We start from the raw sequence: 25,792 nt of genomic DNA, 5'->3' as shown, positions 1-25,792 counted from the left end.
GTTCTCCAACTTAGAAGTGATGGGCAGATTTGAAATTTTTAAGGTAACTGTGAGAGACAATTAAAAAAAAAAAAAAAAAAATCCAGGGATCACAGTGTACGATTTTTTAACAATTTACTTGCATTATACTCCTGCAAATAAGTATTTGAACACCTGTCTATTAGCTAGAATTGTGGGCCTCAAAGACCTGTTAGATGCCTTTAAAAAAACCCACCTCCGCTTATTCTCCTAAGAAAGTGGAGTGGAGGTGGACTTTTTGAGTCTGACTTTTTGACCTGTTTGAAGCAGTTAGCTGCATATAAACACCTGTCCATACCATACACCTCAAAGAGCTGTCCAAAGTCACCAGAAACAGAATTGTAGACCTCTTCTAGGCTGGAAAGAGTTACGGGGCAATTGCCAAGCAGCTTGGTGATATATGATCTACTGTTCGAGCAATTATTATAAAATGAAAGAAGCTAAACATGACTGTCAATCTCCCTCGGACTGGGGCTCCATGCAAGATCTACCTCGTAGGGTCTTAATGATCCCAAGAATGGTGAGGAGAATGAACTACAGAGGAGGAGCTGGTCAATGACCTGAAAGGAGCTGGGACCACTCTTTCCAACGTTACTGTTGTTAACACACTAAGACCTCATGGTTTAAAATCATGCATGGCACATAAGGTTCCCCAGCTTAAACCAGCACATGTCCAGGCCTGTTTTAAGTTTGCCAATGACCATTTGGATGATCCAGTGGAGTCATGGGAGAAAGTCATATACGGTAGTCATATCAGATCAAAATGGAACGTTTTGGTCTTAATTCCACTCATACAGGGTGACCCAAAAAAAAGTTTACACTGCCATAATACAACTTCAATGCCATGTTTATTCATCTTAGAATTAGAATTTAATCAGAAATTATACATTATTGTAAAGAACATGTACAGTACACTCTATTTTTCAATGTGTCCTCCCTTAAGTGTCACAACAGCCTCCAGGCGCCTGCGGAACGCTTGACAGGTCTTCTTTATGTAGGATGCTGTCATCTTTTCCCAAGATCTAACAATGGACCTCTCCAAGGCGGCCACAGAAGTTTGTGGCTTCTTACAGGCACTGTCCTCCACAGTTGCCCATATGCTATAATCCAGGGGATTGAGATCTGGACTCTGGGTGGCCACATATCACCTTGCCAATCAACTTTTTGGTCCCCACAGATCGGGCACTTCCAGACCCAGGTTTTCGTGAGGCTGTTCCAGTATCTTTCAGCTTCTTTTTAACTTTGTAGACTGCACATCTGGATGTTCTCAGATTTGCTGCAATCTCAGTAGGTGTCAGACCGGCACGCAGCAATTCAGGTACAGCTAAAGTTTTCTTCATTTTCAGCAGAAGCACAGGAATTGTAGAGACGAGAGATTACCAGCTGCATTGAGTGACCTTAATGAATCACTTAAGCATGACAACCTATTTAGATATGTTTCAATGGCTTTTAAACAAGCAGTCAACTGAGTGTAAACTTTTTTTGGGGTCACCCTGTAGTGTTTGGAGGAAGAATAATGAGTACCATCCTAAGAATACCATCCCTACTGTGAAGCAATGGGGTGGTAGCATCATGCTTTGGATGTGTTTTTTCTGCTCATGGGACTGGACGACGGCACTGTATTAAAGAGAGGATGACCAGGGCCATATATTGCAAGATTTTGGGGAATTACCTCCTTCCCTCAGTTAGAGCATTGAAATGGGTCGTGACTGGGTCTTCCAACATGACAATGGCCCGAAGCAGACAGCCAGAATAACCAAGGAGTGGCTTTGTAAAAAGTATATCAAGGTTCTGGTTCTATCCAATCTTCAGACCTAAACCCAACAGAAAATATTTGGAGGAAAGTCAAACTCCATGTTTCTCAATGACAGCCCAGAAACTTGATTGATCTAGAGAAGATCTGTGTGGAGCAGTGGTGCAAAATCCCTGCTGCAGTGTGTGCAAACCTGGTGAAAAGTTACAGGAAATGTATGTAATTGTAAACAATGGCTACTGTACCAAATATTGACATTGATTTTCTCAAGTGTTTGAATACTTATTTGCAGAAGTGCAATACAAATAAATTATTAAAAAATCATACACTCTGATTTCTGAATTTTTTGTTTGTTTGTCTCTCACAGTGAACAAGCACCTACCATGAAAATTTCAAACCTGCCCATCATTTCCAAGTGGGAGAATTTGCAAAATCACTGGGTGTTCAAATACTTATTTTCCTCACTGTGTAATATGAAGGCAATTTGTGATCAGCTCATTACTTGTTCATATTTGCCCTGCGATTATCTGGTCAGAAGTACATTTTTAGACCACCTGAAGGGTGAGCGCAATGTTTTACTAGCTTTGCTCTTCTTTGTGAGGGCACTAACTAAAATACACTACCAGTTAGTACCTACAATGGCTACTCCGCCGTTATACGTAAATGAATCAGAATGAAGTTTGGTAGGTATATTCTAGGGATGTATACATGCATCGATCTTCAGTAGTTTTTTTTTTTTTTGTCTCTGCTAATTAATTGAATGGATTGCAGATTTACTGTTGCTCGTAGGTTCCGAGTTAGCCAGTAGAGGGCATGCATGCTCTTCAGGTGTGCTTGTAATGTCTCTGGTGTGATGAGATGTTTAGGGAGGTGGTCATAGTTCATTTGAACTTGTTTTCCATGAGCACACCACAGTGTACCACACCATACCAAAATCTACAGGTTAGCTAACACTACCCAACATCACCAAAATAAGAGCCAGCAATACAGATAGCTAGATGGATGGCTGGATGTTGATGCATTATTATTTTTAATTTGACGAGTTGTACAGATGTACTGTATGTCATGTGCCTCAGACGCAGCTGATGTACAAATGGATTGAGCCAAAAATCTGCAGCGAGACCGCAGAGGGGTCAGTGAAGTTGCCTGCGTCAGGAGAAAAGCAAACGTGTCCGCCCTGCAATCCAGGATTTTATATGAGCAACACTTCTGGGACCTGCCAAGCCTGTGCTGACAATTTTTACTCAAATGGAACAGGTATTCTACACTGTACATACAGAATATAAAGTATTGTACCTGGGCTTTAAATGACCTCAACATTTGGTTAACAGCGTGTGAAAAGTGTCCTGTAGGCACAGAAGCAGTGGTTGGTTTGGAGTACAAATGGTGGAACACAATGCCAAGCAACATGATAACATCTGTCATAAGGGCAGATTTGGATGACTCCGTGCGCCACACTGGTGAGTGAACACATCAAAACATATGTGAAAAAATAACCCTGTCAATACAGTAATAAGTTATCATCTTAAAACACAAGTGAACTCTACATGATAACTGTTGTACTGTAAGTAGTCTAATAGTTAAACATCACGACTTGTCATGCAAGTATAAAATGAAGTTAAAACAATAAATTAATGATGGCTAAACATGTACAAAGAACCATGCACTGGACAATATCTCAGATTGTTTTCCGTGTACAGCATGGGAGGTGGCTGGAGAGTATGTGTACACTACCCCCGGTGATCGAGACACTGACTACCTCATGCTCAGATTAACCGTCCCAGGATACAGGTGAATTTTTTCACCGGATGGCATTGCACTTCGCTATTCGTCAATTTTATTTTTTATGCACATGGTGTGTTACCTTTACAGGCTGCTGAAGTCTCTGGCAAAAGACGGCCAGCAGAGTGAACTGTCCCGCATCAGCTTCGTCTTTGAAACATCATGTTCAGCAGACTGCACCTTACTTTTCATGGTGGTAGGATGTCTCGCCTTGACTGGTGACAAAATACAACAATGGAAATTTTACAGTGTTAAGTTGGTCTTTCTCGCCAGGGTTTCCATCGGTGGAACCACAAAGTGGTGGAATTGTGGAAGGGTACCAACAGGAAACAGTCGTACTCATACCTGATTCACAGCAACACCACCGTCGGCTTCACCTGGACTTTCCAACGAACAGCTAATTTCACAACGGTCAGGATTTCTTTTTTAAAGGGACAGTCTAGTTGAAGTCAACATTAATAGAATATTTGATTAGAGCAAACAAATCAGTGTTGTTATCAGTTCTGCCAAATTTCAATTAATGAGAACATTGCTAATTACACTGTATGTGTATCCACTGCCCAAACCTCACCCCGCTCAAGTGTCAAATGTCTTCTTAACTGTAGCTTGTAGTACCATACCAATACTGTAGCCGACTGCACATCCACCACCAATCGGCATCGAATGAATGTCCTGCCAGCTGTGGGGAACCAGCAGTGCTGCCTGCAGTGTACAAGGCCCAAATAACAAAAAACACATATACCGGTCCTTCTCCAAAAATTAGCATATTGTGATAAAGTTCATTATTTTCTGTAATGTACTGATAAACATGAGACTTTCATACATTTTAGATTCATTACACACAGCTGAAGTAGTTCAAGCCTTTTATTGTTTTAATATAGATGATTTTGGCAAAAAAGCCAAGAAAAAACAAAAATCCCTATCTCAAAAAATTTGCATATCATGAAAAGGTACTCTAAAGAAGCTACTAACCTAATCATCTGAATCAACGAATTAACTCAAAACCCCTGCGAAAGATTCCTGAGGCTTTTAAAAACTCCCAGCAGGGTTCATTACTCAAAACCACAATCATGGGCAAGACCTGACTGCTGTCCAGAAGGCCATCATTGACACCCTCAAGCAAGAGGCTAAGACACAGAAAGAAATTTCTGAGTGAATAGGCTGTTCCCAGAGTGCTGTATCAAGGCACCTCAGTGGGAAGTCTATGGGAAGGAAAAAGTGTGGCAGGAAACGCTGCACAACCAGAGGTGACCGCACCCGGGGAAAGATTGTGGCGAAGGGCCGATTCAGACCTTGAGGGACCTGCAGAAACAGTGGACAGAGTCTGGAGTAGAAATATCCAGAGCCACCGTGTACAGGCGTGTGCTGGAGCCACTTTTGAACCTGACACAGCGGCAGAAGCGCTTGACCTGGGCTACATAGAAGCAGCACTGGACTGTTGCTCAGTGGGCCAAAGTACTTTTTTCAGATGAAAGCAAATTTTGCATGTCATTCGGAAATCAAGGTGCCAGAGTTTGGAGGAAGACTGGGGAGAAGGAAATGCTAAAATGCCTGAAGTCCAGCGTCAAGTACCCACAGTCAGTGATGGTCTGGGGTGCCATGTCAGCTGCTGGTGTTTGTCTACTGTGTTTTATCAAGGGCACAGTCAATGCAGCTAGCTATCAGGAGATTTTGGAGCACTTCATGCTTCCATCTGCTGAAAAGCTTTATGGAGATGAAGATTTTATTTTTCAGCACGACCTGGCACCTGCTCACAGTGCCAAAACCACTGGTAAATGGTTTACTGACCATGGCATTACTGTGCTCAATTGGCCTGCCAACTCTCCTGACCTCAACCCCATATAGAATCTATGGGATATTGTGAAGAGGAAGTTGAGAGACACCAGACCCAACACTGTGGATGAGCTTAAGGCCGCTATCGAAGCATCCTGGGCCTCAATAACACCTCAGCAGTGCCAAAGGGTGATGGCCTCCACGCCACGCCGCATTGAAGCAGTCATTTCTGCAAAAGGATTCCCGACAAAGTATTGAGTGCATAGCTGATATAATTAATTGAAGGTTGACTTTTTTTGTATTTAAAAACACTTTTTTTGTATTGGTCGGATGGAATATGCTAATTTTTTTAGACTTTTTTTTTGCCAAAATCATCAATATTAAAACAATAAAAGGCTTGAACTATTCAGTTGTGTGTAATGAATCCAAAATATATGAAAGTCTAATGTTTATCAGTACATTACAGAAAATAATGAACTTCATCACAATATGTTAATTTTTTGAGAAGGACTAGTACATAAGAGAGATGTTGTATTTGGGAGATCGGGTACTGTAATTTGGCAGCACAGCTTGATAACCAAGTAAATGAGGAAGTTGCAACTGTGCCGAATAGCCAGTGACGCATATAGGCCGTTTACATGGAGACGCTGAGACACTAAGATGTAACGATTGTGTTGCGGAATGGCCTCCCCTTTACATTATGATGGCGAAAACGGAAGGCAAAGATGCAAACTTTTGATTCTGGCCTCCAAAGCGGAACGATTCGCTTGCGAGGATTGCTCTGCAACCATATGAATGAAACGCTATCGCTCCGATGACGTCAGCACTCGGACATGTCAACAGCAAATATGGTGGAACGTCGGCTTTGATGTACTTTTATTATAATATTTTTATTTTTTTTTAATTCAAATATATGTTATGTTTGCGTTTTTGTGCCTTTTGAAGCAAAAGAAAACCACATGGACCCCATTGCTTCATGTAAGCGGGTATGTTGTCTTCCGGGCTGAGGAGGTTGTTGACAAGGAAGTGCATCATTGGCTGCCGCCTTGTAGAACTACACTGCCCTCTAGGGCCTGGCATGAACACTACATTGTTTTCGCACAGAATTGCAACATTGATCAAATGGAGACGGAAGCATGTCAATGCAACCATGAAATGTGTTGTATTCTTGGAGCTAACAGTGATTCAGCACTCAATTGCTCTCAGCCTGTGCATGTTTTCATAATTTCTTTTCAAACATATGTCATGTATTTCAAAACAAACTATCCAAATGACTGGGCTGTCCTTTTAACCTAAAAAGCAGAGATTATTATGGCATACACACAGCCGGCTAAAATGTATTTCTCATTACAACAAAAAGCTATTGCGTTGTCTATAGTAATGAGAAGGAGAAACACGCAGCATTAAAAAAGAAAAAAAAAATAATGGCAAAAGAAATCTCACTGAATTGAATTGTGCCCCCTGTTAGGAGAGGAGGTACAGCACTGATGTGGCAAAGATCTTCTCCATCCACATTACTAACGTGCTAGGAGGTGTGGCCTCACATTGTCGCCAGTGTGCCCCCACGTCTCACCCTGGTGACGACTCGACCTGCGTACCTTGCCCGCCGGGCCATCTCTTAGTCAGCGAAAAGGGTGCCGAGGGAACCACGGGAAAGTGCCAACGATGCCCGCCAAACTCAATTGTTGCAGCAGAGTGGCCTACAGGAGAGCCGACATGTGTAGCGTGTGGCCCTAACACAAACAACAACCAGGTTCCCATTTTCCTTTTCTCTATTGCTCTTGCAAACAATACAGTGCTATTGACAACTGGTCTCACTCAAAACTTGATGAACTGTTTAGGAGTGTAATTAAGCAACATCCATGTATTTATTATCTATAGCAGTGATTCTTGAAGTGTGGTACTAGTATAACCAGAGGTACACGGGCTCACTCTTGTGGCGTGCAAAAGAATTACATATTCTGCCTACTGTTCAGTTGTATTCAACTGAAATCACAAACAATTCACATTAATGTTGAAGAAATCGATATTTTGCAAAATTGAAAAACAACCTGTACAGTGTATCACAAAAGTGAGTACACCCCTAGCATTTCTGCAGCTATTTAAGTATATGTTTTCATGGGACAACACTGACAAAATGACACTTTGACACAATGAAAAGTAGTCTGTGTGCAGCTTATATAATAGAGTTAATTTATTTCCCCCTCAAAATAACTGACTCGTTACAGGAGTGCTGTCAGCATCGCTGCAGAGATTGAAGAGGTGTGTGTGTGTGTGTGGGGGGGGGTCATTCCCACCACCATGCCTGACTGTAGGCATGACACACTTATCTTTGCACTTCTCACCTGGTTGCTGCCACACATGCTTGAGACCATCGGAACCAAACAAATTAATCTCCGTCTCATCAGACGATAGGATATTGTTCCAGTAATCCATGTGCTTTTTTGACATGTGTTCAGCAAACTGTTTGCGGGCTTTCTTGTGTACTGTCTTCAGAAGAGGCTTCCTCCTGGGGTAAAAGCCATGCACACCGATTTGATGTAGAGTATGGCGTATGGTCTGAGCACTAACAGGCTGACCACCCCCACCTCTTCAATCTCTGCAGCAATGCTGACAGCACTCCTGTAACGAGTCACATGACATTTTGGAGGGAAAATGACGAGCAGTACTCATTTTCGACATATAGGGATGTACGTAGTTCCCACGCGGTGTACTCACTTTTGTTGCCAGGGGTTAGATATCAATGGCTATATTTTGAGTTATTTTGAGGGGAAAATAAATTAACTCTATTATATAAGCTGCACACGGACTACTTTTTATTGTGTCAAAGTGTCATTTTGTCAGTGTTGTCACATGAAAAGATATACTTAAATATCTGCAGAAATGCAAGGGGTGTACTCACTTTTGTGATACACTGTAGGTGTAATACCACTCAAAAGGAACAAACACGTTTATCACGTCCATCCCAGGGGAAATGTTGTTTAATGAATGGATTTTAAAAATGACAGTATATTTTTTCTTGTATTTAATAGTGGAGAAAAAAATGTAAACAAAAAATATTTCCAGGAAGTGGCAATCCGACATTGGGGCAGACATTTTATAGCTTATCAAATGGGAGTATCACAAATTGATAAAATATATTCCTCCTGATGTCATTCTTATCCATTATCATATGCACCTAGTTCGAGTCGAGTCTATAATCCTGCATATACTTTGGTATAACTGACGTCACAAAATGGCTGCACCCAAACATTTGAGGACTATAGAAATGTGCCCTCACATTGACTGGTGACCGGTCTGTTATATTGTACTTATATTGTTCCTACCTAGGCCTACACAGAATGTTTCAATGATTGTACGGCCAAAGTGCAGACAATGAGTGGCACGCTGCTGCACTACGACTTTTCTCTGCTGTCTAATGTCACCTCCTTCCAAAGCGGCCCACGCTTCACCAGCAAAGGCCTGCGTTACTTCCATCACTTCAGTGTGGCTCTTTGCGGCAAAGAGGTGATGCACCGCTCTGTTGGGCACGTCAACACCTTTTTGGCGGCTTATTGTCTGTTCTGTTGCATCCGCCATCTCGGTCTCATAGGGGCAAGCGCTGGCGACCTGCTTGGACAATGTGACGGAGCACGGCCAAATTGTCCGTGGACGCGTGTGCCAGTCCCTCGTGGTTCCCTCGGATATTAGGAGTCAAAACATGGTAGCGTCACAGCCATTCATCATTGGTGACTCCCTCATTGGTACGCATTCATGTTCAGCTTGTTTGAATCAAGTCAAAAAGGGCTAAATTGTCTTTACCGTCTGCACTTTACAAAAATGCTGCTGCTGTGTCATGGATTAAAGTTTTGGCCTCAGAGGGACAGTTATAGTAAATTATTCTAATACTATACAGCAGTGTTTTTCAACCAGTGTGCCGCAAAAAATTATCCAATATTGCCTTTTTTTGGTTTGTTTTTTACATAGTCGGGCAGTGTTGCAGAAGGAAGGAAGGAAGGACTAGGTAGAAGGTTTCGGTTGTGTGCAAATGAGCGAGGTATTGCTCGTGTCGCGTTCAAGAACTGCTCGGATTTCTAGCCACCTTGCTCTCCGAGACAATGTGGACCCCAGCACGTCTACTGTACGTCACTGGATTAGACTTGTCAAGTGTCGATATACACGAAAGTGTCCTTTCCATATGTGACGACCGTCAATCCCCACCCTGTGTTTTATTCCAACACATTCTCGAGGACAGCAAGGTGGCCGATGGCTAGAAATCCAAGCAGTTCTTGAATGCGACACAAGCAACTCCACAACAGCGCCTTGGTGCCAAGCAAGCTTAAACGTCATCTCCAAACGAAACACCCGTCGATTCAAAACAAGTCGATGGACTATTTTGTTTGCCTTCGTGACAACAGAGAAACAGAGAGCCATCAAAGCCTTGTTGCTGAACTTGTTGCTGAATTTAAAAAGTCCCACACTGTGGCAGAGAAATTAATACTACCTGCCTGCAATGTAATTGTCAGCGAGATGCTTGGCCCTGATGCGGTTAAAGACATTGCTAAAGTCCCCGTCTGATAAGTCTGAGCTTTTCAAGCCTACCTGCGATAAAAAAATAAAAACAGGGAGACAAAGACCTGTTGAAGAAGAGCTTTGTGTGTTTCTTTCTTCAATTCCAGCCAGGATATTGGCTTTGTGTTCATCTAAACAGGCTCAAGTCACACTGAGTTAGAATAAATATTGAGAAATTATTGGATAATTAAATATACTGTACAGGATGTAATTTTGGAACATTTTTGGTTTGTGATGTGCCGCAACATTTTTTCCTATGTAAAAAAGTGCCGTGACTCAGAAAAGGTTGAAAAACACTGCTATACAGCATTATCTAACATATACATAATTATCTACTCATTTTCATTCACTGACTCTTTTTTTAGGGCTTTCAAAATTATCGCGTTAACGGGCGGTGATTAATTTTTTAAATTAATCACGTTAAAATATTTGATGCATTTAACGCACAAACAGATTAAAATGACAGCACAGTTTAATATCCACTTGTTACTTGTGTTTTTGGGTGTTTTGTCGCCCTCTGCTGGCGCTTGGGTGTGACTGATTTTATGGTTTTCAGCACCGTGAGCATGACATCAACAATGGCGAGCTACTAGTTTATTTTTTGATCAAAAATTTTACAAATTTTATTAAAACGAAAACATTAAGAAGGGTTTTCATATAAAATTTCTATAACTTGTACTAACATTTATCTTTTAAGAACTACAAGTCTTTCTATCCAAGGATCGCTTTAACAGAATGTTAATAATGTTAATGCCATCTTGTTGATTTATTGTTAGAATAAACAAATACAGTACTTATGTACCGCATGTTGAATGTATATATCCGTCTTGTGACTTATCTTTCCATTCCAACAATAATTTACAGAAAAATATGGCATATTTTATAGATGGTTTGAATTGCGATTAATTACGATTAATTCATTTTAAAGCTGTAATTAACTCGATTAAAAATTTTAATCGTTTGACAGCCCTATGGTTTTTTTTTTGTATTTTCTTTTGACTGAGCGAAACTGGGTGATATAGATATATAGATAGATAGCCTTTATTGTCCCATACGGCAATTCATTTTCACAGTCTGTCATCATCAAGGTTAATACAAAGCCACATCAATTCCTAATACACAACATTTAAGATTGAGAAAGCGAACACTTAGAAAACCTGCCCCTACAGGGTTATCGTGGGAGGTTATTGAGTGTTGAGACGTCAGATGGGACAAAGCTTTTATATATACATTATATAGCAATCCCGTCTCCATCTCATGTGGCCAGAGGGTGAGATTAAGAGGATGATTATTTTTGGCTATTAGTACTCTGTTGCTCTAGTCTACACACAAGTGTAGCTGATACAAACGTATGTCTCTGATGGCATTTTGGCCCAAAAAGGGCTTTATTTAAGTGAGATGAGGACTCTCACGTACAAACGCAATTCCGATAAAGTTGGGACGTCTGATTAGGCATGAATAAGAACAGAATACAATGACTTGCAAATCATGTTCAACCTATATTTAATTGAATACACTACAGACATAATATTTAATGTTCAAATTGTTTTTATTGCTGCCATAAAATTCTAAGTTAATGATTATTTTCAAGTTAAATCATGTTTATAAGGTTTTTTTAATTTACTTTTAACACAAGGTCCCAACTTCATTGGAATTCTCCATCTTGAGTAAGTCATAGGCATTTGAAAAATATTTTAGGTGGTCTTAAGTGCCTTGTGGATATTCGCTATTCATGGCAAGGCTCGATTGCTATCCCTAGCCAATTGCAGAGAAACACTGTACAATATAAACTATGATTTTAAATTCAAACTCATATGACAACATAAACCTCAAAAATAAATAAGTTATCAAAATCTTTGGGGGGGCGGGGGGGGGGGGGAAGTACCCTAAAGTGCCTATGACAGCATAAACAAATCTTAAATAGCATTATTATGTGAATTAGAATCATATTTTGAGACAATTCGACTATATACAACAATTTGGCAAAACGCAGATGACGAGAAATTACTTCAGACCTGCATGTCAATATAGCACTCTAGCGTCCCCAAGCAGGATGATGACGTTAGCAGGCTCACGATTTCATTTGATTTAGAATTCAGCCCATTGAGGGGGAAGATTCAGAACAAGGAAAATACGACATGAGAAAAATGTCATGATTGTTTCAATCTCTCTACACCAATATTTTTTTACAGGATATTCTTTTTATCTAAGTATTTTCCCCCCAATTGCTAAATAAATGGTATGGTCATGACAAATAACAGTCTTGAGCTAAATAAAATATGAAATATTAAAAATGCATCTACAACAGGGCAAAATTAATGCATAATGGTCAAAACTGCCGACTTCTTTCTCTCCTGAACGGTATTTTATGCCACCGGAGTTAGTCCGGCATTTGTCATTTCCCTGCCCCGGCTTGGGAGACGGAGGAAAGAGGTAAACAAAACAGGAGGCGTGGCAGCTAGCCGACATGCTAACCCGAACCGAGCAGCTTTTCCACGTCTTATTCTCGCCTTTCGAAAACGAAAAATCGCACAAAACTATCCCGAATCATGTCGCACACAGCGGCGGGGTTGATTGTCTTCACCGATCGGCCAGCCCCCGTCGGCGGGCAAGTTACGGCTTGTCATTCTGCTGCGGCCACGGCGGGCTGGCAGTGCTTGTCGCTGGGAATGAATGCCAAAAATAGCCAATTCTCGGTGGACAAACCAGCCGACGTCGGCGCAGGGGGCTGCCCGTGGCCAAGCCGAGGAAAGCACATTCTCAGTGGGCACACGAATAGGGCCAAGCGGGCTGAAGTGGGGAAGGTTGTGTGTGAGTGTGTGTATGCAGAAGTTTATCAGTATTTATACATGTCTGTAGACAAAATCGGAGTCGCAGGGCCCCGCGACCGTCCTTGGTAACTGAATCAATGGCAAGAGATAGGGCCATCTGTGCGGCTCTCTTCAGGAGAAAGAAGAGGGATAAGGGTGTTCTGGAAAGGGAAAGGAAAATTATAATCAAATTAAGCTGAATAAGCAATTTAATATGTCCAAATACAGTTGGTCTTCAGTCAAAATCGTGCTCCTCATGGCGTAGGTGAGACCTCAGGTCCCTTAAGCCATTGCCAATAGTCGCAGTCTGCCTCGACAATTTTGCCACCTGGCACCAGGTAGCATCCACTTTTCTCCATCTTTCCTCGGACTGAACCGTGAGTCCACGGAGCCAGTTCTCAATCCGAGCCTCGACGCAGTTCTCCAATGTCTTGAATCGCACCGTTTGATCCGATCCGTGGTCAATTTGTTGATTTCCTTGAAAGCTGCCGTCTTAGAAACTTTCCGGTAGAGCAGGACGCCTCCTCAGCCAAGCAGAAGGAACCCCACAACCGTTACGCCAAAACGCCAAATATCCTCGATATCTTCCACAGATAGGACAGTGAGACAGGCTGGCTTCCAATGATCCCATTAATCTCACATAGCCAGCGGCAAAGGTCCCATCTGGGCAAGACGGCTCTCCTGGTGCACCGTGTCTTGTTGAAAAAATCTTGTCAATTGCGCTGAGAGACCAACTAATCAAATCCATTTTTGTATTAGACCCCAGCAACAGTTGATCCACAGAGGAAAAAATACAAAAAAAGCAGACAGACTAGACTGACAAAGATAGCAGGACTAGGGAGGAAACATGTCCGCCCCCGTTGAAGGCAGGAAGAAGGTAAACGCATTCTCGGCGGGCATGTGAATAGGACCGAGGGAGTGGAAGAGACCATGGTGTGTGACAAGCCGCCGGTCGTCGGCCGAGTGGCCTTTGTGGTCGACAAGCAGCATTGTCACCCACAAAATGCAAGCCACCTCCTACTTAAAACGTGTGCCATGATCCCAGTATTTGACATAATATAAAACACGTACCTTACTCACCTCGCAATGGTCTCACAGTTGTCGGACTTATTTTGGCCATTTTCCGAAGTGAACAGGACCTTTTAGAAACCCAAAAATGCTCACACGCCTCTCCCTGGTGCAGCAACAAAACCTGCAGCACATGGGGCTGGTGTGAAGCGAAAAATAAACGAAATAATCCCCAAAATCAGCTGAATTCGCAGTCGTTCTGCATACTGTAGTATTGGCTGTATACTGAAGATGATTATCCTGCTGACGTCACATTTGCATTCTTCGTCAATCCAGGAAGTCACTCGTTTTCATGGCGGGGGCATGCAAAAAATTGAATAAATATATCAATCGCTTCCACACACATCCAAGCTGTACATTTCATTCAGGAGCATAAAATACCATGTGAAATATTAAATAAACATGCTTTTTGCGGTCATAAGCACTTTAAGCCTCTATTGTTATGCTGTGATAGAAGGCCTTGTTCCAGTAAAGTTTGCTCTTTGTTACAGGTGTAAGTACTGATACAGTTCTGGCTAATATCTCCTCGCCACCGTGGCTCTTCCCCTCAATGTCTGACCTACCAGATGTCATATTCTATTATAAGTAAGTCAATTAATCACTTTCCCACTCTGGACATTTTCACATAGGGGCGTTCACACTTTTGTTGCCGGGTGTTAGAACGGTAATTAATTGCTGCGTTGTGAGTTATTTTAGTATGTTGATAGTCGTATTTTGAAAACAACAGCAGTGATTTTGTCCTGTTTGCTAGATCCACTGAGACAACACAGGCCTGTAAAGGAGGCCGCTCGGCCACCATCAGGCTGAGATGCGATCCAACAATGAGCGCCACAGACCACATTTCTCTGCCCAGGTAATGCTTGCCGTCACCAAATTCTCACTCATTCAGGCAAGGCTTGCTTAGAGCTGAGCAATTAAACCTCTTCGTTGATTATTCATTTGAGTGTAAAGTACACTTCAAATGAAGTACATTAACCTTTATAAATTGCTGTGGTGCTTTAAATCTCATTCACTTACTACAAGTTTGAAACAGGTTGCTTTTAAAGATATGAATAGATTTTCACACATGATATAACAATCTTATAAATTTGTATGAGATGATTGGCTTATTTCCTTAATATTTTAATGTTTACTTTTTGCTGATATGTATTTTCTGTGAAGCCTTTCAGGATCCCTTTTGGATGATGTAGGGCTATAACAGTGGTCTCCAAAATTTTGGAAAATATCCGTTTCAGAAATAAAAATGAGGAAATCATACTTGCTGTGGTAACATGGATTGGAAAATAAAAGATTTTAGTGCTGGTTTGCTAAATTATCCAAGATATTTAATGTCAAATGTTTAATTACAAAGATAGATTGGTGTACTTATATAATATCAGCTTTACAAGTTGCTACATTTGACATGAGATGGGTATACATATGTCACCGCTTATGAAATGTGTCCACATTAATGAATGTTGTCCATTTCCAAAACACCAGGATTGATGCATAAACATTGAAAACAGCATATTATGTCAAAGCTCGTGCATCTACACAATTATATTCTGAAATGGTATACATTTTTATAGGCAAATATGTTTACACAGAAATAACCATTTCCATTTCAATTAATACCCATTTTCGCCTAAATTGGTTGGATTTTAACATTTGGGTCCGATACTGTAGCTCAAAAACTATAGCCAATTGACACTGTTGACCTCAATTTCCCATTTTCGTGACCCAAAGTCAGTAATGTACTGTGACAGCAAGCATTTTTCTTGTACACCAATATAATTACAGTAAATGTCACATGATGAAGAAAATGCTTGAAACAAACCATGAAGGTCAAAATGACCAGATGTGAAGGTCTTTTTAAGTGTTTAGGTCCAGAATAATAAAATGGCATCCTGGGTTTTTTTGTTGATCACGAGATGTGCGAAATACAATTTTTTTTTTTTGCTCTGCGGTTATCTCTTTTTGTTTGCATTTTATAATACTGATTGTTTTGTGTTTATTGTTATGGGTAATGTTCTAAGATGAATTTGAAAATATATAACCGTTTCAGAATCATATTTAGTGGTATATTTACAGTATAAACATTTCATCAACTATAGTTGAGAAATAAAGCAAAACCCAAAAGGAAAACAGTAGAGCTTTTTCAAATATTTGTCATTTGCTTTACCGGAACAAAAAGGTGGAATTTATGATTAAATGAGAAATCAGGTTTTAGTCAGGAAAAAAATGGAGAATGTTATTTTAAGGTTCTATCACCAAGACCTATAACTTTGGTGTACACATGCATAAATCGACAACCTTTGGTATGGTATCTCCTCCACAGTAACTGTTCCGAAGGGACTTGTGATGGCTGCACTTTCCACTTCCTTTGGCAGAGTCAACATGCATGTCCACTCTGCACCAAACACAATTACAGGGTGATTGTTAGCGCTTGTGAACAAGGAATACAGGTAGGTAGGGGTACAATGATAAGGGACTTTTGATTTTTCAGTACAAGTAACTATTCGTGGACAAATTTTATGGGTCCAGTGATTTTCTTTTCTCAAGGAGCAGTTAAACATACCTATAAAGTCTAGCCTTCAATGCCATAGTGTTATTTATTTATTTATTTTAGAAGAAAAGGCTTTATTTTTTATTTTTTTATTTTTTCAATGAAAACAAAATCACATTTGGGCCGTTGTCTGGCAACCAGTCGGTCATCTTAATAACTAATAGTTGACCAAAGTCTTGTAGGCTTTATTTTTGTGTGTTGTCTTTTAGAGGACAACATATGTCTGGAAGCAACCATTGCAGTGTTACGGTGGAGAGGCTCTCCCAGCCCAGAAAGTTAATGCTTGCGTGACTCTGGATTTCTGGCTCAAAATCGGAGTTTCCACGGGAACGGTTGCTGCCGTACTACTCGTTACCCTAATCTGTTACTTCTGGAAGAAGACGCGCAAGTGAGATGACTTATCGCACATATTTTATGGGTCTTGAATTTGATTATTTGACATGTGAAGGACCCTAAGACAACATTTAAGATCCTCTTATGTGTAAAAGTTTGTACAAAATGTGCTAAAATATTGAACAGTTGGTGTCGGACATGAAGATGGACAAAATGTTTGTGCTGCTTCTCTTACCCTGCAGATTGGAGTACAAGTACTCCAAGCTGATGATGAGCTCTGGCGGCAAAGAATGCGAGCTGCCCACCGCAGACAGCTGCGCAATCATGGAAGGAGAGGATGCCGAGGACGAATTACTACATATCACCCACAAGAATTTCTTCACCAAAATGAAAGCGTACCCGCACGAGGTTGGTAAATCCCCCTGCACGCAGAGGCTCACCACAGCTTGAGTTGAGTGGTGCCTTTCTTTCATCTTCAGTTTTTTTTTTCCCAGAGGACATCTGATGGATTTGATTCAGTGCCTCTGAAGTCATCCTCTTCTCACCTGCAAAGAGAGCAGGAAGATTCTGATGATGCGTGATGCAAAAGAATGACTACACTTGTGGTAAAAGTTTTTGTTTATGGCCATGTAGGGAATGCACTGCTATATCCAAGGCTATTTTTTAACAATATCAATTTCATGTAAACAATCCTCTCAAAGATTTGTGTGAGCGTAAAACATGGAATGTGGTCTTATTGTGTTATGCCACGTAATATTTTATTTGACAATGTCAAATAATTTTAACTTAGCTTTGATGGCTACATTGATATTGTATGATAGTGAAAATGTATTCCATGTGTTTTGTACAATAAAATCCTCCCAAGATTTGGTGTCCGTTTGATCAGTACATAAAGGTATAAATTATAAAACAATGCACGTACGAATAGTTGTCCGGAGGAAATTTATTTTTGTAGCTGTTGTAAAGGTGACTGATAAATATGATTCTTTTGGGAGTAATTAGCTTGTAAGTACCCCTTTAACTTTTTCAGTCATTTCAACCTCTCGGTGTTCAACATAGGCATCAATTTATACATATAGAAAAAGTACAAAAAAAAACTTTTTATTGCTGTCTTATTTGTAATTGTGTAAACATTTTTTAAAAGTCTTATTTTCAAGAGTTATACTTGTTTATAGTCATCCCGATGCAACCCTTACTGACAACTTTTTGGCAATCGAGAGGAAAAATGTCAGCTTAATAACAGCAGAAACTATATCTTTGAACAAAGGAAAGTCTTTTGTTCATATTCTTACATTATAAAACATGTCACACAAAGTTTTCCTTCTCATATTTACAGAAAAATACATTTCCCCCCTTCATAACACTTTAACATTACCATTTATTTGCAAGCAACTGTGACAGTTTTGAGGGTAATACAAACCGGAATTGGAAAAAGTTTAGACGTTACACAAATTGTGAATAAAAACAATGCAATGGTGTGGAAATTTCAATATTTTGTTCAAAATAGAAAATAGATGACAGATCAAAGGTTTAAATTGCAGATATAATCGACACCTGAAAGACCAACTACCAATAATTGGGTCCATTGGCAACATGATTGAGTATAAAGAGAGCTTTTTAGAATGGCAGTGTCTCTCAGGAGCCAAGTTGGGTACAGAATCATCAATTCCCCCAATACTGAGCAGAAAGTGGAGCAATATCAGAAAGTTGTGTCTCAGTGAAAAAATTTAGTTTCATGTTTTCATCATCTACAGTGCATAACCCAAAGATAAAGAGAATATAGAACAATCTGTGTGGGGAACAGAATGGAATAGAAAGCCTTTATTGTCATTGTACAACGAGATTTAAAGCTTCGCCATTATATGCACCACATAAAACAAAAGCAAAGTACGATAAGGCGTATATAAAAACAGAGGTTACAGTGCATACAGATTAGGAATAAAGTAAAAAAGTGACAAGCAGCAATAGTGATGTAGTGGCAATATTACAGAGTGCAAAAGTGTGTATATGACAATTTACAGTACTCATACAAGGAGGCAGATGGCTGACCCGATATGATAGTGCAAATGACAGTTTTTGCTTAGATATTAATATAACGTCGCAAAAATGCTATAATGTTTCTGTGCAAATATGGCATATACTGTACCCAGATTTTGCTGCACCCAGATTGAGACAGATGTCCAAGAGCATATACTTAGTGAGATAAATGTGACAATAATGTGGCATTGGCAGTGCAATGACAGGGTCAAGGCTGAAAAAACATACTGGATTCCTGTGATCTTTGGGCTCTTCAATGGCTAGCATGGCACCACAAAAAGGAATAGGCTCAGAAATGCTTCCATAAATCATTGTCGGTGAACACAACTCATCCGCCGCTGCCAGGTGAAACTACAGTGCAAAGAAGCCATTTCTAAACAGGACCCTGAAGAGCCGGGGTTTTTCTTGTGCCACATGTCATTTAAAATGGAGCGTGGTAAAGTGGAAAACTTCTGCGGTCAGAAGAATCACAATTTGAAGTTCTTTATGTAAAACTGGGAAACCATGTCATCCGTACTACAGAGGACGAGGACAGCCCAAGTTGTTTTCAGCGGTTACTCCAGCCTGCATCTGTGATACGGAGTTGCATGAGTGCATGTGAGGAGGGCAGCTTGCACATTTGGAAAGGCGCTGTCAATGCAGAAAGGTACATTCATGTTCTAGATTCTTGAACATCAAACTCTCTCTTCCAGAATTCGTTTCTTTCAGAGAAGCATTTTTCAGCATAATGATGCCAGACCACAGTCGTATATGCAGCATTAATTACAACATCATGGCTGCATAGAAAAGGATCAGCGTATGGAAATGAACGTCCCGCGATCAATATCTCTCATTTATCTATACAGAACATTTGGCATATCATAAAGAGGAAGATGCAGAAAAGAAGGCCCAAGACAGTTGAACTGTTATAGAGGACTGTGATAGACTAGAAAGGGACAGCATACCTATTTCTAAATTTGAGAAACTTGTTTGTTGACGTTTGCAGGCTGATACAATTTGAGATTTTCATTTTTTGAATGTGGAATGTTGATGTTGAGTTTCGAAATGTTTAACCAGAGGTGGGTAGAGTAGCCAAAAATGTAACTTTCAAAAATTTTACTCAAGTGAGAGTAGCGTTACTTCAAAATAATATTACTCAGGTAAAAGTAAAAGTAGTCATCCAAAAATGTAATTAAGTACAAATTAAAAAAACAATTTGGTGAAAAGAATACTCAAGTAAAGATTTTTTAAAAACATGGTAGTATTATTATTTGTTTTTATTATTAACACGTTATCAATATGAATTGTTGTTTTAATGATTCCGTACAATAACCCATTACATAACCACATTAAGCCAAAGAAATACAAAAAAAAGGAAAAAAATTAATGAATTCTGCCCAGAGGAAAAAAAAATGACAGCAATTAAGCATTATTCGTCCAAAGAGCATGAGTGCCTTCTCATGTAGAAAATAGGTCCTAGTTTGAATGGTGAATACTTTCTTCATAATTACCATTATTTTTATTTTACGGCGCCAAATAAAAACTGGGAGAGAGGTTAAAAACCATGCTTTCGAGTCATGTTGAGGGCAGTACTCTATGTCAAATTCATCATTTTTTACGGTGCTTTAAAGACGCGAGGTGATTGAACAGGCTGGCGTGATCATAGAACGGCAAGCCTGCGTCTGATTGGTATAATGAAGTCATGTAATTATTGTTGCAAGGTCTCATTGGTGAAATTGGTAGAGCTACTCTTGGCATCGCTGGCAAAAAAAAATCTAATATGTAGAATAAAAAGGAAAAATGTAACGACACTTGTGTAGCCCAAAGTAGCGGAGTAATAGTAGCGTTTTTTTCTTCACAAATCTATTCAAGTCAAAGTACAAAGTATGGCTTAGTAAAACTACTCTTAGAAGTACATTTTTCTCAAAACGTTACTCAAGTAAATGTAAAGGAGTACATGTGACGCGTTCCTACCCACCCCGTGGTTAACCATAAATCAAAGTACCCCTCTAATCAATTTGGCAATTGGAGTGTCGTCATGCCAGTGTGCTCGCCAACAATCGACAGTAAAAAAAAATTTTTTTTTAAATAAACAAGGTTATTTTTTTGACTTGCTAAATATCCGCATGACATTCTTCTGATTGGGGGTGATTTCAGTATTGCTCCAGATAATAATTTGGACAGATGGCCCCCGATAAAGAATTCAACTCCTGATGTTAAACTAAAAACTTTTATAGAAAAATTTAATATTTTGGATACTTGGGGACAAAAATTTCCTGATGAGATATCTTATACTTGGAGCAACCAATCATTATCTAGTTCCTGACGTGTTGATTTCTGGCTATTATCAAGTAATGTTCCCGACAAAAATGTTTCGGTCAATTTCCTTTCTACTCAGTTAACTGACCACAGAGCAATTTTAATCAAAATACAATCCCCTTCTGGTGCAAACTTTTCTCGTAGGAAATCCTATTGGAAACTAAATAGTGCACTTTTAGATCAGACAGTGGTTAAAGATGAAATTTAAAAACATTTTGAATGTTTTTGGAGCAAAGCTAAAAAGGAGAATTCTTATGGGAGCTTTTGAAATATGGGGTAGGAAAATTTCTTAGACGATACAGCGCAAAAAAATGCAAAAGCCAAAGCTGCAGAAGAAGAATCTTTGATTATCCAAATAACTTCTACTGTATATTCCAAAAGCATCCGAGTGACATCTCTGAGGAGGACAAATTAAATCTGAGGATATATCAAGTTGAACTGGATGGGCTCTACCGCCGGAAAGCAGAGTGTGCTTTTATTAGGTCTAGATAAAAGTGGATGGAAGAAAGCGAACAAAATTCTGCCTTTTTTTTTTTCATCTTGAAAAACATCTTCCAAAACCAACACCATTAGTCGGCTTCTTGTAAATGACACAGTTACAGATGATACCAAATTAATCTCAAATTTCTGCTACAACTTTTATAAATCTTTACATGAATCTCATTATGTTGCTGCAGTTGCTACGGACTTTATTGATTCTGTCAATGTGCGAAAAATTAATACTACAGATGAGGACCATTGTGACAGCTTTCTTACATCTGAAGAAATAACTACCGTAATGCCACTGCCCTTCTTAAGAAAAATACCTCGCCAGGCGTTGATGAGTTGGTTGCAGAATTTTACATGAACTTTTCAGAGGAATTTACACCTTGTCTATTACAGGTGTTTAACGAGGGTATTGAAAAAGGACATCTCCCTCCTAGTTTAACCCAAGGCCTAATCACATTAATTCCAAAACAAAGATCCCATTGTCCTTGACAACTGGCGACCAATTTGTTTGCTCAGCAATGATTATAAAATAATAGCTTTTGTGTTTTCTAATAGGATCAAACGCGCCCTTGACTCTGTAATTGATGAAACACAGTCTGGATTTATGAAAAATAGGCACATTTCAAACATTACGCTTCTTTTGGATGTCATTTGATTACTCCGACTTGATAACAGACGATTCCTTTATCCTCTTCTTAGATTTCTACAAAGCCTTCATTTCAATTTACCACAAATTCATATTTTTAACACTATCAAAATTTGGCTTCGGTCATTTCTTTTATAAAGCGATTAAAGCTCTATATACTAACTGCTCTGTTAAACTAAAACATGGCACAACTACCAGATTCAACCTTAACCGTGGTATCAGATAAATGTGTCCAATGAGCCTTGACCTCTTTTTAATTTACTCTTAAATTCTTGCTTCACACATCCATAAGAGTAATTTAAAAGGAATAATTTACTCTTAAATTCTTGCTTCACACATCCATAAGAGTAATTTAAAAGGAATTGAAATAGCAGGAAGGGATATTCTTATCAGCCAACTGGCAGATGACACTGCAATTTTTCTAAAAAATAGCAGTCAAGTAGTTGATGCTTTGCAATGCATAAACAGTTTTTCTGAAGCTTCTGGTTTAACGTTGAACTTAAATAAATGTCAGCTCATCTCAATTAAAGAATGTAACACTTTAAGTATTTGTGGCATTAGCGTGTTAAAAGAAGTGCATTATTTGGGAATCTTCATTTCGAAGTATTCAAAGCTGAGACTTTTTACAAATTTTATCCCGATCATTAAAAAAACCCCAAACCAAATTAAACCAGTGGCTTCAAAGATACTTATCATTAGGAGGACGTATCCTACTCTCTGAAGGTGAAGGGCTGTCCAGGCTAATTTATGCTTCTTATTCTCTTCATGTAGATTCTAAAACGTGTAAGGATGTTGACCCAATACTATATGACTTCATATGGAAGAACCAAACTCACTACATAAGAAAAAAATAAAATTGTGAGCACATATGAATAGGGAGGACTGAATACCATTGATTTTTCTAGTTTGAAACTCTCCTTCAAAGTTAATTGGGCCAAACACTTCCTTAAAAATCCATTTTCAATTTGGAATTTCATCCCTCATTTTATTTTTTCTAAAAATGGTGGCCTGATGTTTATTCTGAGTTGCAACTATGATGTTGACAAATTGGCAGGAAAGGTCTCTATATGTTTCACAAGTCTTATTAGCATGGACCATGATTTAAAAATATAACTTTTCACCACATACAAACATAATCTGGAATAACAGAACAATTCTTTATAGGAACTAAATTTATTCTTGGACAATTGGATGCAGAAGAAAATTGTCTTTGTCTCTCAACTTTTTGATGGCAACGGGCACCTAATGTCTTATGCGGAGTTTCTGGATTATTAACAGTTCCCAGTTAGACCTCAGCAATATGCCACTGTTTTTGATGCAATTCCTTCAGGTATCATTACGCTGTGGAGAAATGTAAACTTGCCATTACAAACTTTATGTCCTTCAAACATACTAAATTCGAGTGTGAGGAAATTATGTTTGCTACATAACAAAAGTGCAAATAGATATGTTCGATCTCTATTTCGGAATAAGCTTGGATCTACACCGTGTGTTAAAACGTTTTGAATCAGTTTGTTGGATATATCATTTGATCTAAGGTATGAACGATCCCCAACATGTTTCTATTGACTAATAAGGTTGAAGACGTCTCTTTCAAAATCATCCATAGATACTATCCTGCAAACCGCGACATGAAAAAAATTCAAGTGGGACATTGATACAAACTGTTCGTTCTGTGGAAATCATCCAGAGACAGTTCAGCACCTTTATGGACCTGCTCTTTTTCCTATAAGTTTTGGAAAGAATTCAATGGGAAAATGTCAATTTTTGTTTCTATAAAAAACTCAAGGATGAACATATTTTATTATTAATCCACTCATTTTTTTAATCGAACGTATACCTCCACAAATGTAAATTTAGCGAGCTGTTACCATCTTTTTCTAATTTTTATACTGAAAGTGTGTGTTACATTAATCTGTTAAAAAAAAAAAAAAATCAAAGAATCTAAAAAGCAGAAAAAACTTGTAACATTTTTTTTCCCTTCTTTGATGTGCAATGATTGGACTGTTCATACCCCTGGCATATTTGTGTTTATTTAGTTTTTTGGTTTGTATTGTTGATTGTTTTTCTTTCTATTTTTGGTTTGTATTGTTGTTTGTTCTTTTGTCTTTCGTGTTGTTGTTTATTTAAAAAAAAAATAAAAAAAAAAAAAAAAATAAAACTTGTCTCCCACATTCTACCTGAAACTTGAACGTAGCGCGTTTCGGTCACGTTGGGAGTTGGGAGAGTTCTCGCGAGAACCGGCGCAAGCGGGCCAAGTCTAGCCGTCGAAAACATCGTGAACCTTTTAAGAATCTGCCCGTGCAATCAAAAGGGGATTTTGCAACATTTCGCAAGAGGACAAACCCAACTTTAAAGTTGCTGCACGACGAGGAGGAACAGCAGATCCCGTTTTTGTTGCGGTTTTTCTAAGTTTTGGGGAAGTTGAGGTCTGGTCCTACTAGATCCTGCAGACCAGACGTGAGCGAGTCAACTCGGTCGTCGGTGGTCTGCAGCAATGTCGCAGAAAGAGAGACCCAAGTTTTACCTGCAGGAGGTCAACAAAGCCATATGGGAAGTCCCGGAGCGCTACCAGAACCTATCCCCAGTCGGCTCCGGCGCTTACGGATCGGTTTGGTAAACAACTTTCTACTTTTTTGTGTGTGTGTCTCAACCAACTTAAGCCTCCGCCCATTCATTTTAATGAGGCCTACGATCGCCGAGCTAAAGTTTAGCGCTTCCTCGCCGAGTCCATTACTTGTAAGAAAAACCTTTTCTAAGGAAGCAATTAATTTAAAAGGGCTAACACACGTGGTCCGTGCCTATATACAGTCATACAATCTTCTAGTTAAGCATTTTGGTTGAACCTTGTTCCATTTCTAATGGCGTAGGTTAGCATCACATTCAGTAGCTGACGTATGGATGCGATGATGCTCTCGATGAAGACAGCAAAGTACTTAGTGCGCGCTCAAATGTGCAGCCCATTAGATTAGTTATATTTGATGCAAGAGACAAAAACATGTGGCCATATGCATGTTAACTCTTATATGACACTTGGTTAACTCATTGGCTGACATTGTGTGATTCAGGACTATGTAAATGTGATTTGACTGGACTGGAAGCGCTGCCAGACCTCCAAGTCGAAATGGATTGGACGTTTAATGTCGTCAATGGCACTGAAACATTGGCATTCACAGCCAGTGTTCTCAGTTTAAATGAACTGAGCATCTGTTGTTGACAATGGCAGGCAATGATAGTAAATAACAACTTATAAATATAGAATGTTATTTATTTGGAGCCATAACTAGACTGTATTTATGTTTTTGTTCTTTTTAGCTTTATAAATTAACAATTTATTCATTTATAATTTTGTTCTTCCCATGGGCTCACCACCTGTGGGAGGGGCCAAAGGGGTCGGGTGCGTAGGGAGTTGGGCGGCAGCCAAAGGCGGGGGCCTTGGCGGTCCGACCCCCAGCTGCTGAAGCTAACTCTTGGGACATGGAATGTCACCTCTCTGGCAGGCAAGGAGCCTGAGCTGGTGTGTGAGGCAGAGAAGTTCCGACTAGTTATAGTCGGACTCTCCTCCACACACAGCTTGGGTTCTGGTACCAATCCTCTCGAGAGGGGTTGGACTCTCTTCCACTCTGGAGTTGCCCATGGTGAGAGGCGCCGGGCAGGTGTGGGCATACTTATTGCCCCCCGGCTTGGCG

At 39.6% G+C, this 25,792-nt stretch overlaps 2 protein-coding genes and 1 long non-coding RNA gene across 4 annotated transcripts in view; 2 read left to right on the top strand and 1 right to left on the bottom strand.

Moving 5' to 3' along the window:
• Positions 1-17,488, top strand: part of elapor1 (endosome-lysosome associated apoptosis and autophagy regulator 1) — a 31,522-nt gene extending 14,034 nt beyond the window's left edge. The window contains exons 9-22 of the mRNA XM_057820479.1: positions 2,848-3,028; positions 3,103-3,231; positions 3,472-3,562; positions 3,644-3,749; positions 3,827-3,964; positions 6,795-7,079; positions 8,657-8,833; positions 8,919-9,069; positions 14,247-14,340; positions 14,507-14,608; positions 16,073-16,199; positions 16,510-16,688; positions 16,876-17,041; positions 17,128-17,488. Coding sequence (XP_057676462.1) covers positions 2,848-3,028; positions 3,103-3,231; positions 3,472-3,562; positions 3,644-3,749; positions 3,827-3,964; positions 6,795-7,079; positions 8,657-8,833; positions 8,919-9,069; positions 14,247-14,340; positions 14,507-14,608; positions 16,073-16,199; positions 16,510-16,688; positions 16,876-17,041; positions 17,128-17,214 — 2,013 coding nt within the window. The 3' untranslated portion in view covers positions 17,215-17,488. The remainder of the gene's footprint in view (positions 1-2,847; positions 3,029-3,102; positions 3,232-3,471; positions 3,563-3,643; positions 3,750-3,826; positions 3,965-6,794; positions 7,080-8,656; positions 8,834-8,918; positions 9,070-14,246; positions 14,341-14,506; positions 14,609-16,072; positions 16,200-16,509; positions 16,689-16,875; positions 17,042-17,127) is intronic.
• Positions 15,152-17,178, bottom strand: LOC130906324 (uncharacterized). Its single transcript, XR_009061294.1, has 3 exons — positions 17,033-17,178; positions 16,869-16,947; positions 15,152-16,144 (listed from the first exon to the last, which is right to left on the bottom strand). It is a non-coding gene; the product is annotated as an uncharacterized LOC130906324 (long non-coding RNA).
• A 6,836-nt stretch (positions 17,489-24,324) lies between the features above and the next one.
• The window catches only part of mapk14a (mitogen-activated protein kinase 14a), a 28,166-nt gene continuing 26,698 nt past the window's right edge, over positions 24,325-25,792 (top strand). For both annotated transcript variants that reach the window (XM_057820492.1, XM_057820503.1), the window contains exon 1: positions 24,325-24,719. In XM_057820492.1, the coding sequence (XP_057676475.1) occupies positions 24,601-24,719 (119 nt within the window). In that variant the 5' untranslated portion in view covers positions 24,325-24,600. The remainder of the gene's footprint in view (positions 24,720-25,792) is intronic.

The sequence above is a fragment of the Corythoichthys intestinalis genome, chromosome 2 (assembly GCF_030265065.1).
Source record: "Corythoichthys intestinalis isolate RoL2023-P3 chromosome 2, ASM3026506v1, whole genome shotgun sequence".
NCBI classification, from domain to species: Eukaryota; Metazoa; Chordata; class Actinopteri; order Syngnathiformes; family Syngnathidae; genus Corythoichthys; species Corythoichthys intestinalis.
Note: the sequence above shows the minus strand (reverse complement) of the source record. Positions and strands in the feature narration are given on the sequence as shown.